General features: G+C 32.7%; 3 protein-coding genes, 1 long non-coding RNA gene and 2 other non-coding genes across 8 annotated transcripts; all 6 read right to left on the bottom strand.

Moving 5' to 3' along the window:
• Positions 1-4,634: 4,634 nt before the first annotated feature.
• Positions 4,635-6,293, bottom strand: LOC118045237 (uncharacterized). Its single transcript, XM_035053822.2, has 3 exons — positions 5,883-6,293; positions 5,545-5,772; positions 4,635-5,050 (listed from the first exon to the last, which is right to left on the bottom strand). Exons 1-3 carry the CDS (start codon positions 6,159-6,161, stop codon positions 5,009-5,011), a joined length of 549 nt encoding a protein of 182 aa, XP_034909713.1. The 5' UTR covers positions 6,162-6,293; the 3' UTR covers positions 4,635-5,008.
• Positions 6,294-9,473: 3,180 nt separating this feature from the next.
• LOC118045226 (uncharacterized) lies at positions 9,474-10,496 on the bottom strand. Its single transcript, XR_004686946.2, has 2 exons — positions 10,360-10,496; positions 9,474-9,573 (listed from the first exon to the last, which is right to left on the bottom strand). It is a non-coding gene; the product is annotated as an uncharacterized lncRNA (long non-coding RNA).
• LOC118045242 (small nucleolar RNA R16) lies at positions 9,828-9,912 on the bottom strand. The gene has a single exon (XR_004686950.1). It is a non-coding gene; the product is annotated as a small nucleolar RNA R16 (small nucleolar RNA).
• LOC118045241 (small nucleolar RNA R16) lies at positions 9,969-10,056 on the bottom strand. The gene has a single exon (XR_004686949.1). It is a non-coding gene; the product is annotated as a small nucleolar RNA R16 (small nucleolar RNA).
• A 3,613-nt stretch (positions 10,497-14,109) lies between the features above and the next one.
• On the bottom strand, positions 14,110-17,106 carry LOC118045235 (uncharacterized). The gene is made up of 3 exons (XM_035053817.2): positions 15,929-17,106; positions 15,006-15,344; positions 14,110-14,855 (listed from the first exon to the last, which is right to left on the bottom strand). The coding sequence occupies exons 1-3, from the start codon at positions 16,214-16,216 to the stop codon at positions 14,358-14,360; spliced, it is 1,125 nt and encodes a 374-aa protein (XP_034909708.1). The 5' UTR covers positions 16,217-17,106; the 3' UTR covers positions 14,110-14,357.
• A 136-nt stretch (positions 17,107-17,242) lies between these two features.
• LOC118045236 (uncharacterized) lies at positions 17,243-18,440 on the bottom strand. 3 transcript variants are annotated; one of them, XM_035053821.2, is made up of 3 exons: positions 18,239-18,440; positions 18,007-18,126; positions 17,243-17,681 (listed from the first exon to the last, which is right to left on the bottom strand). In XM_035053821.2, exons 2-3 carry the CDS (start codon positions 18,110-18,112, stop codon positions 17,530-17,532), a joined length of 258 nt encoding a protein of 85 aa, XP_034909712.1. In that variant the 5' UTR covers positions 18,113-18,126; positions 18,239-18,440; the 3' UTR covers positions 17,243-17,529. The 3 variants fall into 3 exon arrangements, with proteins under 3 accessions (XP_034909712.1, XP_034909710.1, XP_034909709.1); XM_035053819.2 differs by having other exon boundaries at positions 18,007-18,122; XM_035053818.2 differs by having other exon boundaries at positions 18,007-18,114; positions 18,239-18,438.
• Between the last annotated feature and the right edge of the window lie 3,702 nt (positions 18,441-22,142).

Genomic DNA, 22,142 nt, shown 5'->3' with positions numbered 1-22,142 from the left:
GTGGCAAATTGTTCATCTTGTAATTGAAAGACCTAGGATTCGGTCAGCTGTGAGTTATTGGAGAGCAAATATTATTGATGTTGCCTGCAAGTGATAATGAGTGTATGATATTACAATATATAATTAACAGTATATTACTGACAAAGTTTAATTAGTATTACACATATATACACTTACTGAATAAAAGGTCTAAGCTCATCACAGTTAAATAGAACATAGTTGTGTGCTTGTTTGAATTCTATTTCCGACAAATATCTTCCTCTTACAACATTCTTAGGTGTGGGGCGTCTAGTATTGGAGAATATTGACAAGTTCCCACTAGAAGGCACTTCACCGCCATCATCATGTCGTGGAACGCGATTGATTCTTGTTCTCAGATGAGGTTCGAAATAGTACGAGATAAATGTTGAAATCTTCTCAACAATATAGGCCTCACATATTAAAGCCTCAACATGCACCTTGTTCTTAACCTTTTTCTTGAAATTAAACAAGTACCTGCATTGAATTACAATTCAAGTATTTTCAATTAAGAAAAACACAGAAAATACTTTTATATATGAAATACATTGCAACTGTAATATCTAACCGTTCGAATGGGTACATCCATCTATACTGGACTGGTCCTCCAGCTTTTGCCTCGAACGGTAGATGTATAGGGAGATGCTCCATTGAGTCAAAAAATAATGGAGGGAATATCATCTCAAGTTTGCATAGTGTCTCGATGATATTCATTTGAAGCCTCTCAATGTGCTCAACATTCAACTTATTGGACCATATATCTCTAAAGAAGTGACTAATCTCCATCAGTGCATCCCATATTCCCTTTGGCAACAAATCACGAAAAACTAATGGGATGAGTGTTTGCATAAATACGTGGCAGTCATGACTCTTCATTCCATACAATCTGCATTCCTCTATATTAACCAGCATTGATATGTTCGATGCATGTCCATCCGGAAAACGCAGACTCTTAAGCCATTTGTAGACTAGCAGTTGTGCGTTTTTCTCTAACATGAAGTCTGCCCTTGGTTTTGCGACCCGTGACTCATCATAAACCAACTTCATATTTTTACGGTTACAGTATAAAGTTATATCCAATCTAGCCTTGATGTTGTCCTTTGTGCCCTTCACATCCATAATGGTGTTGAAAATGTTCTCAAACACGTTCTTTTCGATGTGCATGATGTCAAGGTTATGGCGAAGCATATTGGTCTTCCAATAAAAAAGCTCCCAAAAGATACTTCGCTTGACCCAATTATGGGTCAAACCAAAACCAGAAAACTTTTGCTTACCTGATTGAAGGCCAAACACAATGTCACCATACTCTGATACAACATGATGCAATTCTTCACTAGAAAGACACGGGGATGCAACATCTTTTTCAACTCTGCCAACAAAGAAATATTTTGTTCTTTCTGTACCTGTGATTAAGTGGCAAGAAGTGACGGTGATAGTAAAAAAAAAACCTTTACCTCTATTTGCTAGCGTTAATGCCTTGTTGTTTTTCATGCAATATGGACATGCGAGTTTCCCATGATGCTCCAACCAGAAAGCATTTCATAAGTTGGAAAATCATTGATAGTCCACATCAAAGCCGCCCTCATAAGGAAATTTTGTTTCCTCGATATATCATAAGTCAGAGATCTGGAGGACCACAACTATGTCAACTCATCAATCAACAGTCAAAGACAAACATCTATATTCTGTCCCGAGCTGCTTGGACTGGGTATGACAGTAGATAAAAACATGAACTCCAGCCTCATACACATTCCCGGTGGCAAGTTATAAACTGTGAGTATGATTGGCCAACAAGAATAGGGAGCAGCAAATGACCCAAATAGGTTGAATTCGTCTATACACAACCCAAGACGCACATTCCTTGATTCAGCTGAAAAGTTAGGATGCACACTATTAAAGCGTTTCCACGCTTCGTCGTCAGAAGGATGCACCATCACACCATCAACCGCATCATGTGCTTAGTGCCATGTCATGTGCTCAGTAGTCCTTGGTGACATGAATAACCTCTGCAGTCTAGGTGTGATCGGGAAGTATCTAAGTTTTTTATATGTCACTAGAGTCTTTCCCATTCCAGTTCTAGGTTTGTAATGGGAATGCCCACATGTCATGCACTCGGTCATCTCAGCATTTTCAAGATAGTATAACATGCAGAAATTAGGGCACATGTCAATTTTCTAGTATCCTAAATCATGGGGTTTCATCATGGACTTTGCAGCATAGAAGTTCTCTTTCAACCTATTCCTTTCAGGTAAAATGATTCTCGCTCATTCAATAATTTTGTCATATCCGGCCTCACTCAACCCGTGATCTGACTTGATAGAGAACACTTGTGCCACGGTCGATAATTTACTGTGGTTTGTACAGCCATCCCATAATGGTTTGTTAGAATTTTTCAACAAATCAAAAAACCTAGCTGCATTTGCTTTAGGTTCTTCTTCTATGATTGGACATTGACTGACATTACCTTAATTCATTCTCATTGCATCCATAACCATATTTCTGTAAGGATTAGTGTTGTCATTTGTTGTTTCATGCACGTTGCTAGCACTACAAGTTGACCCAACCACCGTTTCTCCTATTCTCCTCTTACTAACAAATACTTCTCCATATGCATACCAACACTGGTAATTCTCCATAAATCCTTTGTGTAGAAGATGCATCATTACAACATCTGGATGCAGATACTTTTTATTTTGACACTTCCTGCATGGACACCTAATACCGCCTCTAGTAAAATTTATGGGAATAGATGTTGTGAAATTAATAAAACCCTGAACCCCGTTACAATAATTCATCCTCCAAATCCTTGGGGTAAATCTCAATACATCCATAAACGATCATCCATGACTTATATATATCGAACCTCTACAAAATTATGATGACATCATGTATTACTTAACTAAGTTAGGTAAATAAACTTGTAAAAATATTACTTTACCTCGAGATTATCTAACAAATCAATCACAACTTCTCATAAATATTAAACATTTATTATGATCATTTATTTAACGTCCATATATACAAATTAATATATATAAATTTACAAAAATTACCACACCACAATACCATTGATATAACTTAAAACGGACCCATTAAACAAGCTATTAATTATTTCAAAACAGCACATGTAATTTGGTAATTCCATAAAGTTTTAACGATTTACAAACAAATACAATCTTACAAATTCTAAAACAAACCATAACAGGTATAAAATTATACATACATATACTACAAGTTTGTTTGAGAAGTAATAATAAAACATGTACATCTACTAACAAAATACATATACTAAAATAAACAACAAAATTGACATTTAAATGTTAAAATTTAAAAAGATAGAATTACTTACAAAAATTGATAAAATCCGTCAAAAAATCAAAACACGGATGTTGTGACCACAAAACTTCAAGAAATATAACTTGTTGTGCTGAGATGAGGGAGATTTTTGTTTGGGTGTTGGATGTTTGCAGATGGGGAGAGTTGGGATTAGGAAGAAGAAGGAGAAATAGGGGAGGAGAGGGTCAGCAGTAGGGAATTATATTAACTTTTTTTTACGGTTTCACCGACGGAAATATCCGTCGGCTTTTCTATCGGGAAAATAAACACGTCACCATATAGATCAGCTATTTCAAATCCGTCGGTGAGTCCGTCAGTATTTTCAACGGTCGGTAGTTACCGACTGAATTACAGACGAATAAATTCTGTTGGTAATTTCAACCTCAAATTATAGACAGAAATATTCCGTCGGTAAATCCGTTGCTATTAAGCGAATTTCTGGTAATGACTGGTCAAGAATATGCTACTTCATGAAAACGTTGGCTACAATATTATATTTGAAATATTTATCTACTTGAAGTGGAAGAGTTCAATTCTTGACAGATAACTCGAGAGTGAGTTTTTTTAAAGTAGAGGGAATTGACATGGGGAAAATTCTTTCATATTCTTGCCATAATGATGTTTATTACACTATTTCATTAATGATTAAGATTTTTTGATTTTGAGAAGTTTAATAAGAGTTCAAGATGCAATTTGATAAATTAAGCATAATTTTTAATACGACAATTGAATTGAGCTAAAAGTTTGATAAAGATTTTGAAGGCTTTTTTTTTATATTGAGTTAAAATTTCATGATGATTAGAAATCAAGAAGACACTAAAAATAAAGTTCAGAAGTTATTATGCAAAATTGTTTTTATTTTCTATGTTGTATTTGGATTCTTTTTTCTATTTAGCTTAAGACTTTAAATTTAATTATTAGTTTACTATTTATAAATTCTAGTGTCAGACAAATTCTATTAATTATATAGGTTTTGATTAGGAATAATTTTCTATAAAGAATTCTAGTTTTATTTAGATGAATTTTAAAACTAATATAAATAAAGTTATTTATTTTATTTTGAGAAGAATATTATTATTAAGACTTTTAATAAAATATCAAAGAAATTTCTCTACCATTTAGATACATAATGTACTGTGGCCGGGTTTTTGTAATGAATTGTAGGCTTGTGTTTGGTTCCTAAGAAAAGGGACAAGGCACTTCCGGGTTCCATAATACTCCAGATCCCCTCCACTAAAACTAAAAATATTGTAGATTTCTAGACCAAGTAAACCTCAGCATTTCGGCATCGATGAAAGTATCATGAAATTTTATTTCATGGTTTAGTTATAGTACGACAAAAAGAAGAAGAAGCTAAATAACGTATAGTAATTTACACACGTACTTAAAATATACGTACAGCTTTTATTTTCATAAGGAAATTTATCCTATATATTGATCTGTTCAGCTTTGCATTCTTGATGAGAAAGGTCATCTGGGAAGATTGATGGAGGACGAGAGAAGAGGAGCAGGAGCTCGCAAGTAACAAGTACTGATCTCTTTCAATCTGACTGTAGATGAAAAATGATATTTATTTTTGTCATCTGCCAAGCTTCAAGCAGGCTGAAAGAAGTTTCAGCGATCGCAAGTGAAAAATACCATTGGCTAGACTTCCTCAGTGCTTGCCGTTGCTGTCTTGAGATCCTTTCTCCTTCGGCTAGCATTCCAACAAAAAACAAACACGAAACGATTGGAACATCATGCTGTCTAAGACATTAATTGTCTAAATTAAGATGTCTGAAGTGCAAGAGTTTGAGTTGTAAGTTCATTATGCATACATTATCTATGAACCAGATGTTCATATGCTTCTTGAATGTAATTTCCAATCAAAAGTTCAGTTAATTTAGATATTTGCCAATTATATCAAGATAAACCAGATGTGATCATATGCTTCTTGAATCTTAATTAATTAGGAAAACATAAACAAAATAACATTTCAAAAAGAGAATGGCTGGAGAATAACAAAAAAGAAAAAGAAAAAAATATATCTTTTTTGAAAAGCAATGGCCATGGAATATTCCCCTTTCCAGCACTAAAAGCAACAGCCAAAAACTAATGGCATCAAGAGCAAGTTAAGCCAAAGAAACACACCCTCCAATAATATAATCTGATCAATTACGCAGCAGCAAGTAGCAACAAGGAACTGCTTACCGTTGTAGATTGAACAGGAAAGGGGTCACCAAGATTGATGGTGGAGCTAATAGAAAGCTTGGCAATCTCAGAAACAGCAGCATCTCGAACAGCAGTCACATCACTTGCTAAAGCCTCATAAGCAGCTTGAAAAGCCCGTTCCCAAAATCGAGGCAATCTTGTACCCCTACTGCTATGCGTGTACACGTCCCACATGCGCCACACCAGTTTCTTCTTCTCCTCCACTTCCTATTATACAAGTTCAGTAATCAACCCCATAGAACAAATCAAATGCTAAATCTTTTGTTTTTTGTATTTTCAAAGAAAGAGACATGAAATCAATAAACAAGATCACATACGAGAATGTCGACATCATCTTGAGTTTGGAAGCCGAGGTTGTCAGGGTGTTGTGAGAGGTCACCAGTGGACCATTTGAGAGTAATAGAGCCAGTCAACATGGACCAGAAAGCAAGGAGGAGGATTGCAGACAAGACCCAGAATTTGTAACGAGTCTTACATAGTAGACTAGACTCTGAGCTTTCTCTCTTTAGTACTTTTGTGGTGGTGGAGGTGGAGGTGGAGGTGGAGGTGACTGTTGAAGGTACTGTTATGACTGTCGGTGCATCATCTTCGTTCATTTTCTGTGTAGTTTAGTTCACAAGCACTGTTACGCTTGAGAGGGAGCTGGTGGAGTGGAGAGAATTATTTAGGTGATGTTCTTGGTACTACTGAGTAGGTGGCCAGTCACAAGCGGTGTTAAATGTGAGGGGGAATGTGGCCTCGCATTCATACAGCAACTACCCACCATGTGGATCCCACAGCGTTGGTGTTTTGATTTTTAGTGTAGAAATTGAAAAGTAACACTATTGGAATATAACTTATTAAGAACAGCTAATGAGAGTTCATGTTTTATTTAAATTAATTATTTTTTACAAAAATCAACCCATGAAAGAAAGAAAAAATAGGATATTGGGAGCATGGTAAGATTCTATTTCCGACATATTTGGGTACTGATAAAAAAACATTTAACGATAATTTTAATTATATATTAAAAAATCACTAAATAAAATTATAACTGGTTAAGGGGTTTTTTAGGGTTAATTATAATTTTATTTGATGATTTAAGTGTTAATATAATTATCTAGCTGAGATTTTCTATTCATAACGGGTGTGTAAGAAACAAAGCCTTAGTATATTCCTAATGATACATTATTTTATTTTATTTTTTTCTTTTCTTTTTATTTTTTTATGTCACATCATTTTATCTTTTATTTCTTTTTTGGTCATTAAATATTGAATCTATCTTCACTTAATCGTCATAAGATTTTGGATTCTTTTGTTAAGGTTAATTAATTTATATAAATATACATTTTGATTTCGACTAAATAATCAATAATGGTTGTGTAAAATACCAATATTAAAAAATTATGGTTGTGTTTAAATTTTATAATTTCCTACATATTTTTTTCATCTTATGTCATTTTTCCTAAACTTTTATTAAACTATGTTATTTTTCAAAAAAAAATAAAAAAATCTAATGACCAATGGTATTTTAGAGGGGTAGAAGTTTTACGAAGACTTACTATTTCTCCACCTGGATTAGGCATTTGTTGACAAACTGGGCTCCTCAATAATTTTTTTTATTAATAAATAATAATTTCACTGATGAAATAACTGAATCAAATAAAAATATTCACATCATAAAATGTTGAAACTTGTTATATCAATTCCCTAACCTTTGATTTTTATTTTTATTTTCCACTTCAATTTGAACGCATTTTGTCACCTGAGAATGCCAACATGGCTGGTATTAACAGACACGTGGTAAAAAATTGGATCCTGCTTGAAATTAGAGAAAATTACAATTCCAGTGCCCAACCTTTTGATTTTGTTGTATTTGAGCGCCTACTTTTTGTTAATCTATTTGAGTGATTAACTTTTGATTTTAGTGGTTTGTTTTTATATTTTAAAAATATTTTTTAAAATAATAATTTTATTTATTTAAATTATTTTAATGTATTGATATTAAAAATAATTTTTAAAAACTAAAAAAAATATATTATTTTAATATAATTTTTTCATAAAAATATTAAAAAAAAAACTACAACCACACTTCTAAACATATTTATATATCATGAGATAATGACTCCCTTGATTGTGGGCCGTAGGATCTTTTTATCTAATGTCCCAGCTCTTGATTGATTTCAGAGGTGGTATATACAGGCAAAGAAATCGTCAACTAGTTTAACGATTTCTTAAACCCTTCCGTCGTAGAAGTTCGTTAATTTGACTAATGATGTCAGTTGATCAACCCATGTCCAATCAAATACAAACACGTGGCGTGATTAAAACCCATAACATACCCTCAACTGTATAAATCTGGTCGTTTTTACAATAAATAGGGCTTAAATGATAAAATATGCATAATCTTAAAGTATAAAATGAAGGACTCAACCATTATTAGGTTACATTGATTAATAAAATAAAGCATAAGAATTATTAATCCGAAAAGTATTGTAAGAAATAGTTAGGTCCCTCAATTTATCTTTTATTTCACAAGTTAAGCTCCGTTTATTAATTTAACTAAATTCATATAGAAAAGGGGTTTTATGATTTTCAGTTATGCCAGGTGTTCCGATCTTATATATTCGTCATGGCCATCCATCATCTCTCATGTGTTTTCCAGTGTCACCGCCAGCATTTATTAAATTGAAACACATTTGTAGTCAGCTTAAAGACGACCATTGTTGTCGAGTAAAGCTTCAAAAAACACAAAGCAATTGGCATTATCAACGAAGAGCGTGTTTGGCAGTATGGTAACGGTTGTTTTTTAAATGGTTTTTCGTGCTGAAATACATGCCAATGATTTTTTTTTATTTTTTAAAAATTATTTTTGACATCAACACATCAAAACGATCTACAAAATACAAACCATACTCAATTTGAACAAAAAAAAAAAAACAAAATTTGAAATTTAGTGAAACACCGTTTGGAACGCAATGCCAAACAATGTCTTAGAAGCCAGTTGTTGTTATGAGCGATACTGAGAAGATTGAATGAGAGAAGAGGATGGAGGAGAAACTCGAAAAATTTCCAATATTGATTAGAATGAAACAAATGGGATTGAAATGAAACTATAACTAAGATAATTGATCCTCATAATGTTTATTACTTTTAATTGCAGTCCATGACTTTTAAGTTTTTCAATTTCATTCAATTAAAATATTTAACCTTATAATTTCTTTCAATTTATATCCTAAAATATATCAATTCATCTTTTCAATTTCAAATTTGACTTATTTTTTATGTTATTTTTAATTAATGTTTTTATAATTTTACAATTTGTTTTTACTATTCAAGTTTATTTTATATTTTCTTTATCGTGTTAAAAAATACGATTTTAACAACTTGGCTCTCGGTAAAGAAGAGCACATGAGCCAGGAAGGGAGAAAAATAATCACTTCATCTTGAATATCAAAACTTTAAACTCTTTTCATCAAAAGTAAAATTGTTAAAATTCAGAAAATAAACAATTACATCAAAATTTTTAGACTAAATGATACACACAATTGTCTACTATTATTAGAGATTCATCTACGCAACCATTCTCGAAATTTCTAATCATGGCTATATTTTTAATTTTTATTCGGGTATATAATTTTAATATTTGCTATAAATACAGTAAAAAAGAAATCTTTTAATTAAAGGATTTGTAAACTCTATGATGTTAATATTACCATATAATTTTTTTTATCATTTTGTAATTATTTTTTTTTAATTTTATCAAAGTATTTTACTTGTTGATTAAGAATTGAATTTTTTTAATGGTGATGATCTGGTCGTTGATTTCTCAGTTGCCTCCGTAAGTTACAAGTAAGATGAAATGAACAAAAAATATGGGTTTAGCAGAGGTGAAAAAATGGAGATTTGCAGGCCAGAAGAAAACAAAGAAAAAATAAAGCCGGAAAACATATTATCGGCTCAGAAGGTTGCATGTAAAATCATAGACAATTTTCATAAGTCCAGACATAATTTGAAGCAACTTCATCACTGCAGGAAAATAAAAAGTAGCATCAAACATTAAAAACCTCTCAACCAACAACAACGTGGAGATAAATCAGAGGAAATTCTGATATATTGCAAATCAAGATAAAAGTAGAACAAACAAGGAAACAATTGCAAATAATCTCAGAGGAAATTCCGCAGACAATCAACACAGCATCAGATTCAGACCGCCCGTCTGCACTTTCTCATCATCGATGAACATTTAATTGAAAAAAAACAGAGTTCTAATAAAGATCGACAAAGGCATCAGATAATAAGCGGAGTTTTAGGTCCACATTTAATTCAGTGTGTAGGATAAGAATTTTTTTTCCATCATTTGCCTTCATCGCTATTTCTAAACCAAAAAAAAATCATAAAAAAGAGAAGCAATCGAAGAAAGTTTTGGCATCAGATAATAAGCGGAGTTTATGTTCAACACAACAATTCATTCAGAGTGTAGGATAAAAACATTACTCATCAATTGCCAAAATTCTTTTTTAAAAAAAAGGAAAAAAATCAAACAAATTGATAAAAATATAGGTAGGTCCATTTGACACCAAGGCAAGATAATAATATGCGATGGGCTGGTAAGCCAACCTTAATGGCTCTTTGCATCCGTTTTATCTTCTCCAGAACTCACTTTTTTGCTAACCGAGAAGTGGGTAAACAGACGCAACAAATTCTAATCGATCTTACACTATCGAAAACAATCAATCCAGAAATTAAAAACAAAAAAATGCATTGAAGCAGAGGGAGAGACTAGAAAAGAAGGAAGGAAGTTAATGAACGAACCGAGTAGGGAGCGACGGCGAGGGATGTTGAGGTTGCTGCTGCCTTTAAATAGGGGTTTTACATGAATTAGGGTTTTCTATAAGAACGCCTCTTTTTATTGGACTGCGGAAGGAGAGGGATTGGGCCCATTATTAGAATAGGTGGTCATTGTAAGTGTTTTTAAACACGGCCCATGTATAAAATTATTATTGCAATCTCCTTGTTGGTTTGTTTTTAAAAATATATATATATAATTACAAAAAAAAAAATGTGATTTAATTATGCTTTTTTTTACTTCACTGCTATTCTTTCAGGAATTATATTTTATATTCTCAGTCAATTAAAATCTTGAAATTAAATAGAATAACTAAATTACTCTAATATGTAATATACGAAAAAATTGAATAATTATTTGGCTTTGCTAGATAATTAATTGTTAATTTGCACACACAACCCACCATCAGTCATCCCCTTCTTCTCAATTCTTCCCATCACCAATCAGACCCCTTTCTTTTATGTCCAATTAGATGTGAGATTATAGTTATAATTATTTTTTAAAATATTTTGTATTTAAAAATATATTAAAATAATATTTTTTTTTATTTTTTAAAAAATTATTTTTAACATCTATACATCAAAATATCTAAAAACATCAAAAAATAGTAATTTAAAAATAAATAATAAATAATTTTTTTCAAAACTAAAATAAACAGGGCTTTAGTCTCCTCTCACTAATTCAAAAATCAACCAACCACAGCTGCATATCCTCCCTATTCTTAGTAGATCCACGAACAACCCTCATCTTTCCCCAGAAAAGCTATGAATCATAGCCCTCAATCAAATGGAGTACACACAGTCCTCTCCTCGTTTTCTTGCAAGTTCAAGAACACAGGTAATAATAATTTGCATTCATAGGAACTGAATATATAGACATAAAAAAAAAAAAAGTAGGGTATTGCCTATAGATTAAAGCTTTCAAAACGGTTGAAACTTTACCCAACCTTTCATGAGAGTTATTTAAAATATTTTCATGAAAACAAAAACGACCCATAAATAAGTAAGTCACAACAAGCTTTTCTGATAATTTACAAGCAGTTTGAGAATAAGATCATGGATCGCCAATAACTTGGGCAACACTAGAAAAATCACTACACTAAGTTTGTGTTTGTTTACGTGGTAGCTTCTGCTTTTAAATGACAACATAAACATAAAATTTGGTAATATAAAAATTTAACTACTTTTATGTAAGATCTATATATATTTGTACTCAAAACATCATTTCGTGAGAAGCAGCTGAGAGTTACTTCTCACGTCTACAACCAGGTGAATATAATTCACCTGGACACTATTCACTCCAGGTGAACAGTGCCTAGATGAATTAATTCACCTGGGCACTGTTCACCTGGAGTGAACAGTGGTTGGTTGCAGACATAAGGCACTGTTCACCCCAGATAAATATAATTCACCTTGACACTATTCACGTAAACAATGCCAGGTGAATAACTACTTACATTAAAAAAAATATATTTTTTTTAAATTATATTTTATTCAAAAAATTAGTGTTTAATATTATTTAATAATACTACATAAATTAGAAGAAGATCGCTTGATGACGTAGCATTTACAGAATTTGATTACAAGCCCAATTATGTTCTTGCCGGGTCCAACCCAGTTAAAAAAATTTAGTTTTTATTTTTATTTGTAATTGTGTTTTATTCAAAAAAAAATTAGAAGGAGATCGTTTGATGATGTAATAAAAAATTCAGTTTTTGTTGTTGCGCACTTAAAAAACCATGGAAAATATAATCATTGTTGGATAGATTTTGTACATGATGAAATTGCACATAGTTTAATGGAATAATAAAAAATACTTGATATCAATATTTATTTATTTCATAATGTAATAACATTAGTTAAATCTACAATATTTAAATTAAAAACCATCAATATATATATAAATTATTTTATAACCTCAATTTGAAAAACATTCTTTTAACCAAACACATTAAACTACTTTTTGTTCAACCTCAATTTCAACCACACTTTTAACCAAACATATATTTTTTCAAACCAACCTCAACTAAAAATACTTTTTATAAAACAACTTTTTTCAAATCACAACCACAACAGTTACTATAATATCAAACATACTCTAAATTTTTGGTAAAATATGAGAATGATTAGGAGGTTTCTTGGGAGAGAGAACTCACTTGTGTCAATTTTAGGATTTGATGCAGGACTACCTCACTTATGTTTCAATGAGGGTGTTGGACTTTTTTTAAAGGGAAGGTTTGTCATAGGTCTAGGCATGAGGATGCACAATGAAAACACTTTTATGATGATGGTAACATGCACGTGTAATGATAGATTTGAATAGTATATTCATACCTCACACAACTTTTGACTTGGATGAGGGATGTCTAAGATGTGCAATGGCACAATAATATATATTTTTTAATTAACATGGGTATCCGGATTAGCTTGCGTATACCTTAACTAATCACATGAGCTCTGAAATTAATGACCATATAAATCTCTAGTAGCTTTTAGGTTTGTGAGACTTGAACTGGTAACCTCTAGAGAACAAATACAGAACCTGATCAGTTGAGCTATACCCCTTAATATTATAAACTCAAGACCTGACTAGTTAAGCAACAATACTTATATAATTGTATGGAAGATTGACATGATGGTTTATGGAGCAGGAAACCCAAAAAAGTTACAATATGTTATGCAGTTGTTGGTAGTCACAACAATTAACTGTTTTAAGGAAAAACTGTCCAAACTTGTTTTTAATCCGCTTAGAGGTAGTTTCTTATAGCTTTTGTACATTTTTGTATTATAAATAGGACAAAGGTGGCGTAGCATGCAAATGATTGTCCATTGCAAAAACAAGATATATTTGTGTACTGTTCCTTTATTAAAAGCTAATAAATGTTGGGATTTTAATGTAATACTTCTGCTTTTGATTTTGTTCATTTACTCATGTTATCTATACTTGTTTATAACAAACAAGAGATTAGGAAAAAACATTTTGGATGAGTGAAACACTTTGAATACAGGCAAAACAAGACTGAATTTAGTGAAAAAAGATTGAATTTAATGGGGAACTAAGTTACCGTGTTAGGATTGAAATTTTGATGAAAACATTTTGATCCTATAACAAGAATGAAATAATTTTATAATTTTTTTCTTAAAAAAAATTTATTCTTTAAACAATAATTATAAAACTCAACTTGAAGATTGTAAAAAAATAAAATCCAAGTCACGGGTCAATACAATTTTGCTTTTAGGAGAATCAAAATAATATTATTTTGATTATTGTTTTTAAAGTGTTAATAAGTTAATGATTAGGGTTTGACATGATCAAACTTGAATCAATTAGGTTGTTAAACAACCCAAGTTTTTTATTGGATTAGACCTGGATAAATTAGGTCAATCATTTTAATTTTTTTTCCTTCAACTTGAAATTGTCTAGGCTCCAAGCAGGCAAATCAAGAGCTGGCTTGTTCTAAGTTATCTAACCACTTTAAACAAACAAGTGTCCCTAATCTCATTTGTAGCTTCATCCTTTACCTGAAACTAAAAGGTATTCATATGAAAAATATTTATTATCTTTCATTCACTTTTCTAACCGAATAAAGAAAATTGATTTCTCCTTCGTTCCCATTCCATAACCAAAACAAGAGATGGTAAAATTTTAAACAAACCGGCAGTGTATAGAATAGGGAACGGTGAATATTCCTAAAATACTGGAGGTTTTTGAGGGCTACTGTGCATTATGACAGGTAGAAAGCGGATGAACAGATTCTTACCATATGAAAGGAAAAGGAAAGAAAGATCATGTATCGTTCGCAGACAGAAATATAGTTTTTCTCTCTTGTTTCCAGCATTCATCTCCTCTATAAGAAATTTTCCACTTTCCTACATGTACAGGGAATCTCCCTTCAACCTGCAATCTTTTAACTCACATTTCTGTTCCCCTATTCCAAAAAAAAATTAAAAAAAAAGTAATTTGGTCACTGCTCTCCTCCTTCTTGTTCTCTCTTTAGATCAGCAGGAGGTAAAAAGCAATCCATTGACAGCCCACATATATTAAAATCAACCTCGTCAATCATCCATGTTTCCTCTATTTTCCTCTTATGATTATGCGATGCTCCATATCTGTGAAGTGTTGCTGTAGTCTTTCCACTGTGTGCTACATTGATGCCTTCAATATATCTATAATCTCCAACCACTGACTCCATACTTGTCTCCCAAAACACATTATCATTTCCTTTAATCGGTTTCATCTTCACTAACTTCGTATCCTCGAATTTGACAAGGAGTCCTGTTCTTTGGCTGAAGTAGCCCCATATTATATGGTGTACAATTTCTGTGTTGGAAGAACTTTGAGCTTTCAGGGTGTTCGAGTCGGTCTCGAGCTTGAGTACAAAGCAGTCTTCATTGCTCACTTTCTTCTCTGTAATGCTTACTGCTTCTAAGAACAAGTTGGCAGTGCACCTTGGATCCAATCCCTATTGAGATCACATCACAAAGAAAATCATCTTCAATGCATTTGCCATTTTGAAACAATACAACCAGAAAAGATATTAAATCAATAGTTTTAGATTACGTAAAACGATTATTTCGTCACTAGAAAGTAGAACATTCAGACAAGGTTATACCTGGAAGAACCGCCGCAAGGGTCTTGGAGGACCTCTGTTAGCATGAGAGGCCTGAGAAGAGGACTGGTTCCAAGCAACCTTGCCATCACTGCCTGCACTAACCTTGTAGCCAGAAACAACTAGTTCTAGGTACCATAAATCAGGGTTTTTTTGCCATAGTACAAATCCACCAACCTCAGACTTGCCTTCTGCGTGCACACTGTCATCACCTTGGTGCATTTCTGATGCAGCCATCTTAACCTGCCCTACTGCATACATGCTCTTCACTGAATTCAGCGCCAATGGCCCTCCAATTGCTGCTATATATTGTTGTACTATATATTTTGCGGTAGAAGCTCCCTGTTCATGAAATAAGATACTGTTATTAACCAGGACTCACATTTCCAGATCTAGTTGAAGGAGCTGAGATACGTCCTAATCACCCTCACTCATCAATAAAAAGTAGAACGAAGAATTAATGTTTTGAGTTAAGCATGAAGCATAAAATAAAAAATGCTGAGGGTTTTGCCCTTTTGATTGTTTCTTTCTCTTCCATATCAAATGTGAAATGCTAAGCAAGCAAATATCCTTATCGCCATAGCCTACAGGTGAATTAATAACAAGCAAAAAATCCCCAATGTTCTCAACTTCATCCACCAAATTTCAACAGTTTTCAGCTATTCCTCTGCCACGGTGAATAGGACCTTTACATTTGCAGGGAAGGTTTTCAAAATAACAAAACATGCACGCCATTATAGCACGGCAAGATTTTCAGATAATCTCTCAAATCATACGAATATATATATAGTCCAGCAATGAATTTCATTTACTCCTCTTTTCCCCCCCTTAAATTGTCATATCCCTTAATTAGGTACCTTCCCTTTTCATGTTCAGATTAAGACAGAAAAGAATCTTGAAGAGGAAAATGAAAGAGTCATACATACAACGGAACAATCTTTGAGAGGACGAGTGAGTGGCTGGTCAGGGTGGGCCTGAAAAGGGATAAGAGGAGAGCCAACAAGCTTAAGCAATGCTATAAATTCAGTATTTGATTTAGATTGGAGATGGGTTGATTTATCGGAAGCAGCTTGAGCATTCATCAATGCACGCATGTTTTGCCAACGGGAAGCTGAATTGTTGCCCATTTTTGTGAACATCTCTTCCGGTATAGGTACCTCCAAGACGGTGTCAAGTGCATCTTCCCTATCATAATTTGGACACAACTTCCTCATAGAACTCCAAGAGACAACCTTAAGAGATTGAATCCAAAAGAACACAACCAACAAAATAGAAAAGGAGGAAAATGAAATCTAAATTTTGATTGAAGAGCAATGAGAGGGAGATGAAAGGCTGCGTCCTTTTCTTGTCTAAGGTGTTCCTTGCGCGTAGGTGTCGTGGGTGCACGATTTTAGGGGCTTGTTTGATTTTATAGTTTGCGGAACAGACGGCACCTTGCCATTGGATTAGTCTCTCATGTTTCTTCCATCGTTTTACATGTCCCCAATTGCAGCATGACACATGGAGTATAAGAGAGAGAGAGAGAGACAGAGAGTAGATTTAGCACGGCCCTAATCTCTTTCCTTGATCGATTCCAGTCATGTTTCATGCTTTGTATGTAATCTTTTAGCCAACCAAAATCTACACTAACTTGATTTCTCTTCTAACCTGTATCTTCGGGTTGACTCCTTGTTGGCTCTTGTTGGCTCATGGCTTGACTGCAAATTGCCATGTGAGAATTTAGACCCACTTGAATATATTTTAACTAATTTTATAGATTTTAAAGTTAATAATTATATAAATTTTTAATAACTCTAAAATTTATAAAACTCGAACTGATAATCTCTATAAACAGTTGCCCTAATAATATCCTTTTTATAATAAAGGAGCGTAAATCCAAAGCCATAAAGCCATGATCATAATTAACGAACCAATCCGCACAACAGTTGCCTTCCTGAAACGGATGACAAATGCGTACTTTCCAATCATGTCCACAGGAACACATTCAGTGTAAGCCCGTACACTCCATCTAGTTGAAATGCTGATGGGGTTAATCATAACAATTCATCCAAAGCGGAAATACGGCATTTGCCTACCCTGCTTGCTCGTCAGAGATGATATGGCTGAATGGAGGTCCCGGAGGATGGAGAGATTATCCTGCTCTGTTTTTCATCATAAACATTATTGATGAACAACACTGCAATACTATTTTCTTCGACCTTTGTATCAGGAAAATAAAATTGCAAAGTCAAATTCTAATCTCCATGACAACAAAAGATGCATCAAGCGAATTTTGGTGATACAATTTTGCAGTCCACGCAGAAACATACATTTTCAGAAACAGAAAAAAGCAGTGGCAAACTCGCCCTGAACCCGGACACTGCATTTTTCTGGCAATCACCACTGCGGAAGGCGAAAGCATCTAAACAAGCAATAATTAAGGTTCTATTGTTCATGTGTTACACAATATCAATTATAAAACATAAAACTGACAAATTCAATACAGTTTCTTGAAACACAGAATATCATCTGGACACCATGTGCCCAGTTATGTCCACTGGGAATGTCCCTGCATATCGAGCATCTCGTCCAGACGTTTTAATCTCTCTAATCCTTCACTGATGAGAAAACGAATCCTTTGCTTGTCATTGCAATGCCGGTTATTCTCCATCTCTTGTCTAATTGTTTGTTTCAGGTCAGCTGTAAAACCCATTACATTTGAAACAACGCTATAATTCATAGTTGCCTGAACTTTTCTCCCAGTAAAGAGTTGCACTCATCGGACCCTATTGAAGTCTTATTTATAAATGATCGTTGTCATTTTAATAATTGATTTTCTTTTTTCTATAATGACGATGCATGAACCCTTAAAACGGAAAATCAAGCTTGTAGCAAACCCAAAAAGAAAATGTTGAAAGAACAATATAACAGCCTTCAAATGAGAATATTCCCGCAGTCTGTAAAATCCTTAATCAAATTGATAACATCAAGAAAAAAAGAATCAATCACAAAATATAAACTTCACCTCTAGCGTCACCAGGTGCTCTCCTTGTAGTCCTTAGTGCTTGCCTGTACAGCTTCAGCACTCGAGCTCGGAGAATGAAGTCCTGCAAACCAAACGAGAGAACCATAGCTGATCCTCTTCCTCAATTAAATACGCTTCCATGTCAAGTAAGCAAGGAGGGTTTGGCACCGAACACAAAGAAATTTAACAAAAAAAATAGACACGGAAAGATCGAGAGAAATTGAAGTCTTACCAGAAGTACAGGGGGAGGAGTCGCCGGAGCTGCCGCAGATGTCGAGTGGATCCGTCGATTAGACAACTTGGCTGAATAGGCTGAGGATCTAGAATTTGCCCAACCCAAAACAACAACTCGTCGTTTGTCTCACGATGCACAACCGACTTCTCCTTCTGTTCCTAAAACGAGCAACTTGTCGTTGTTTTCAAAACAAAGAAATGAAAAGGGCCACCCTAAAAAATATCCTTAAATAGAGGTGAGTATTTTCAGTTTAGTTTGGTTTTTCTCTAAAAAACTAATCAAAATCAAATTTTAAAAAACTTAAAAATTCAAATTGGAACTAGTTCAAACCGACCGGTTTCGGTTCGGTTCGGTTCGGTTTTTTAACAGAAAAACCGGAAAACCTGTATTATTATTTTTTTGGGCTTTTTAATGGGCTTATAATTAATGTAAATATTTTCTAATTTTGTTACAAAATTCTATAATATATTTAATATTTTTTGTCACTAAAATATTCATTTATATTAAATTATTAGTGCTAATATTATGTTTAATATGTTGCAACTCTTTTTAATATTTATGTTTTGGAGTTTGGACTCCTCATGCATCAAAGTTTAAATAAAACACACACCAAATTAAAATTAAAATTACAAAGCATTGCTTTCAAAAGGGCTTAAAAAAAACAAATAACATTGTCATACAAATTAAAATACTTCATGCAAAAAATATAAATCTTCATTGTGCACATCATTTCAATCAAAAAGCACATCAAGATGACAAGAACATTGCACTTTGATTCCATAATACCATTGACAACAAAACATGAAAATCAAGATCTAAAATTATAACATGATAAAATAAATTAGAATATGTAAAAATAAAAAGTAGTATTTTACCATCAAAGTAACTTTTGAACTAATTATCATCTGTTACTAAATGTAACTTTCCACCAAATTCTACAAAATAAAAAAATTAGACATGTTAGATGATTGCAAACAATTTAATTAATAAATAACAAAATAAAAGGTGCAAGTTTCTAAAAACAATTACCCGACTCAAGGTTTTCGCAGGTTTTAAGATCATTTATCAAACTTCTAATATCAGTTGGAATTGATCCATGATGCAACCAATTTTGACAACAAATGAATGCTTGAACAGTTGCTGGAGATAGGGAACTTCGAAAGTGATCAAGTACACGACCACATGTGCTAAATGCTGATTCAGAAGCCATTGTGGATATAAGAATAGCCAGAACATGTTGTGCAACTTTTGAAAGTGTCTTATATTTCAAAGTATTACTTTTCCACCAACCCAAAATATCTAACTTATCATCATTAGGATCCTCACAACTTTCAATCAAATACCTCTCAACATCATTTTTATTTTCCACACTATCCACCTCCAGCAAATGTCTTTTGAATCGAGCCAAAGTATTAACATCTACCTCCACATCATCAATAGCATTAACATCCTATTTCTGCCTATTATTATCCACCACTTCATCAATTTTCAAATAAAACTCATACAAGCTCACCAAAGTATCTTTCACCTTATTTGTTAGCAATTGTACTTTGTCATAATCATACAAATCACCAAAACAAAATTTCACATATTTCAACTTCAAATGTGGATCTAAGACATTAGCCACATATAACAAAAAATTCTGATTTAATTCACAACCCCAATACTTCTCAAACTTTAACATCATATTCATCACCATTCCACTTAAAATACTATCTTTACTTTTACACAATTGCAACAAGTTTGTATGCATGTAAATCAATTCATTGAAGAAAGAATTTGATGTGACATGCAATGAGCTAGAAAATCTCAATGTAACCGTATAAAAGATCTTTAAGAACTTAACCAAAGTTCTTGCATTTTCCCAATCCTCCAAACCAGGTGGCCCTATGTTTTTTTTATTCCCTTTTGAATCAATCTCCAAAAAGTAACTCATATACCTAGGTTCTTTTTCACCTAACCTCACAAACACCTTTTCAAACTTTTTAGCAGCTTTTAGCATAAGATAAGTTGAATTCCATTGAGTTGCAACATCTAAACACAATGATTTTTTACACTCTATATGCAACTTTTCAGCCCACATCTTAAATGCAAGATGCCTTGACGATGAAGATCTCACAAACCTAATGGCATTTCGAATCTTAACAACTAAAGCATTAATCTCTTTCAAGCCATCACACACAATGAGGTTTACAATGTGTGCACAACATCTAACATGCAAGTGCTCATTTGACAATATATTAGTTGGCCAATCTTTCATCACATTCTTTAAATATGAAATGGTCACATTATTAGAGCTTCCATTGTCTAATGTAATAGTCAACAGTTTATCAATCCCCCACTCCAACAAACAATTCTCAATAACTTGGCCAATTATCTCACCCATATGATTGGAAACTTGACAAAAATTAAGAATTCTTTTATGCAAAATCCAATCATTATCAATCCAATGAGCTGTTGAACATATATAGTTAATATTTTGGATTAATGTCCATGTATCTGTTGTCAAGCATAATCGTTGACCCCTAAGAGCTGTCCTCAATCTATCCTTCTCTTCAACATAAAATTTCAAACAATCTTTCATAATTGTAAAACGAGAAGGAATGTTAAATCTAGGTTGCATAGTCCTAGCAAACAATTTAAATCCTTGACCCTCCACAAATTAAAAGGCAACTCATCAATTATAACCATCTTTGCTAGTGCTTGTCTACATTCATCATAATTATAACCTATTGCCTTAAGACTTCCCACATTTTGTTCTCTCAATTCACCCTTCTCTATCTTAGGTTATAATACCAAAACCTTTTGTTTCTTATCAACCACAAAAGAGAACTTCTTGCACACTTTTAAATGACTCCACATATTACTTGTGCCATTAACAATAGTATGACATGCATAATGTTTTCCATAATAATTACATTTAGCTCTAGGGGCTTTAGGATCAACATCAAGTTTTGTAAAGTGATCTCAAATTTGTGACTTTTTTCTATTATCAACATTTCTTTTCCTAGATATAAGAACTTGAGGTTGTTTACCTTTTATATCTGTGGTGGATCCTATATTGGTTGATTCTGCATTAGGTTTTGAAGTTGGAGAAGTGGTTGATGTTGGTGTAGTGCCTGTGGATGAAGCATTTTGAATTTGAGTAGTTTCCATATGTTATTACATAATGAAAACATGTTAAAAAACCAATAATTTATAATAGATTAACAATAGTATGACATGCATAAGTTCAACTGTACTTTTAAAGATTATTTTCACAAGTTAAGTTCTTTTATTTTGGTTGATTTGTTGTAAAAAAAGTATGTTGCTGATATATATATATATATATTATATATATATATATATATATATATATATATATATATTATTGTCTATTGAAATTGCAAAATACAATCTCAGCATATATATATAATTACAAAATAAAATATCAGTATAATACAATCTCAGCACTGATATTTTATTTTGTAATTATATATATATGCTGAGATTGTATTTTGTAATTTCAATAGACAATAATACAATATATATATATATATATATATATATATATTATAAACATTATTCTCTTTTCATAAAATTAAAAAAAAAAATTCAGTTTTTAGAATTGATAAATTAAAATCAACCCCCCCTTTTTAACACAGATAATAAACATTATTCTCTATTTTTTTAGGACAGAACACACCATAATAATGGAATTAGCAATGATATTTAAAACAAATGCCTCTCAGGAAAACTGTATTTTCCCATTTTTCTCCTTGATGTAATAACATCAGGCTCATAATACTAATTCACGGCACAAAGAGGTTTCTTTAGTAATGATCAAGTTTTACCACTACCAGTGCTAATTATTCCCATTTCTTTCAATGATGTGTTGTTAGCTTTAGCATTTGGAACAATC

The sequence above is a fragment of the Populus alba genome, chromosome 14 (assembly GCF_005239225.2).
Source record: "Populus alba chromosome 14, ASM523922v2, whole genome shotgun sequence".
NCBI lineage: Eukaryota > Viridiplantae > Streptophyta > Magnoliopsida > Malpighiales > Salicaceae > Populus > Populus alba.
Note: the sequence above shows the minus strand (reverse complement) of the source record. Positions and strands in the feature narration are given on the sequence as shown.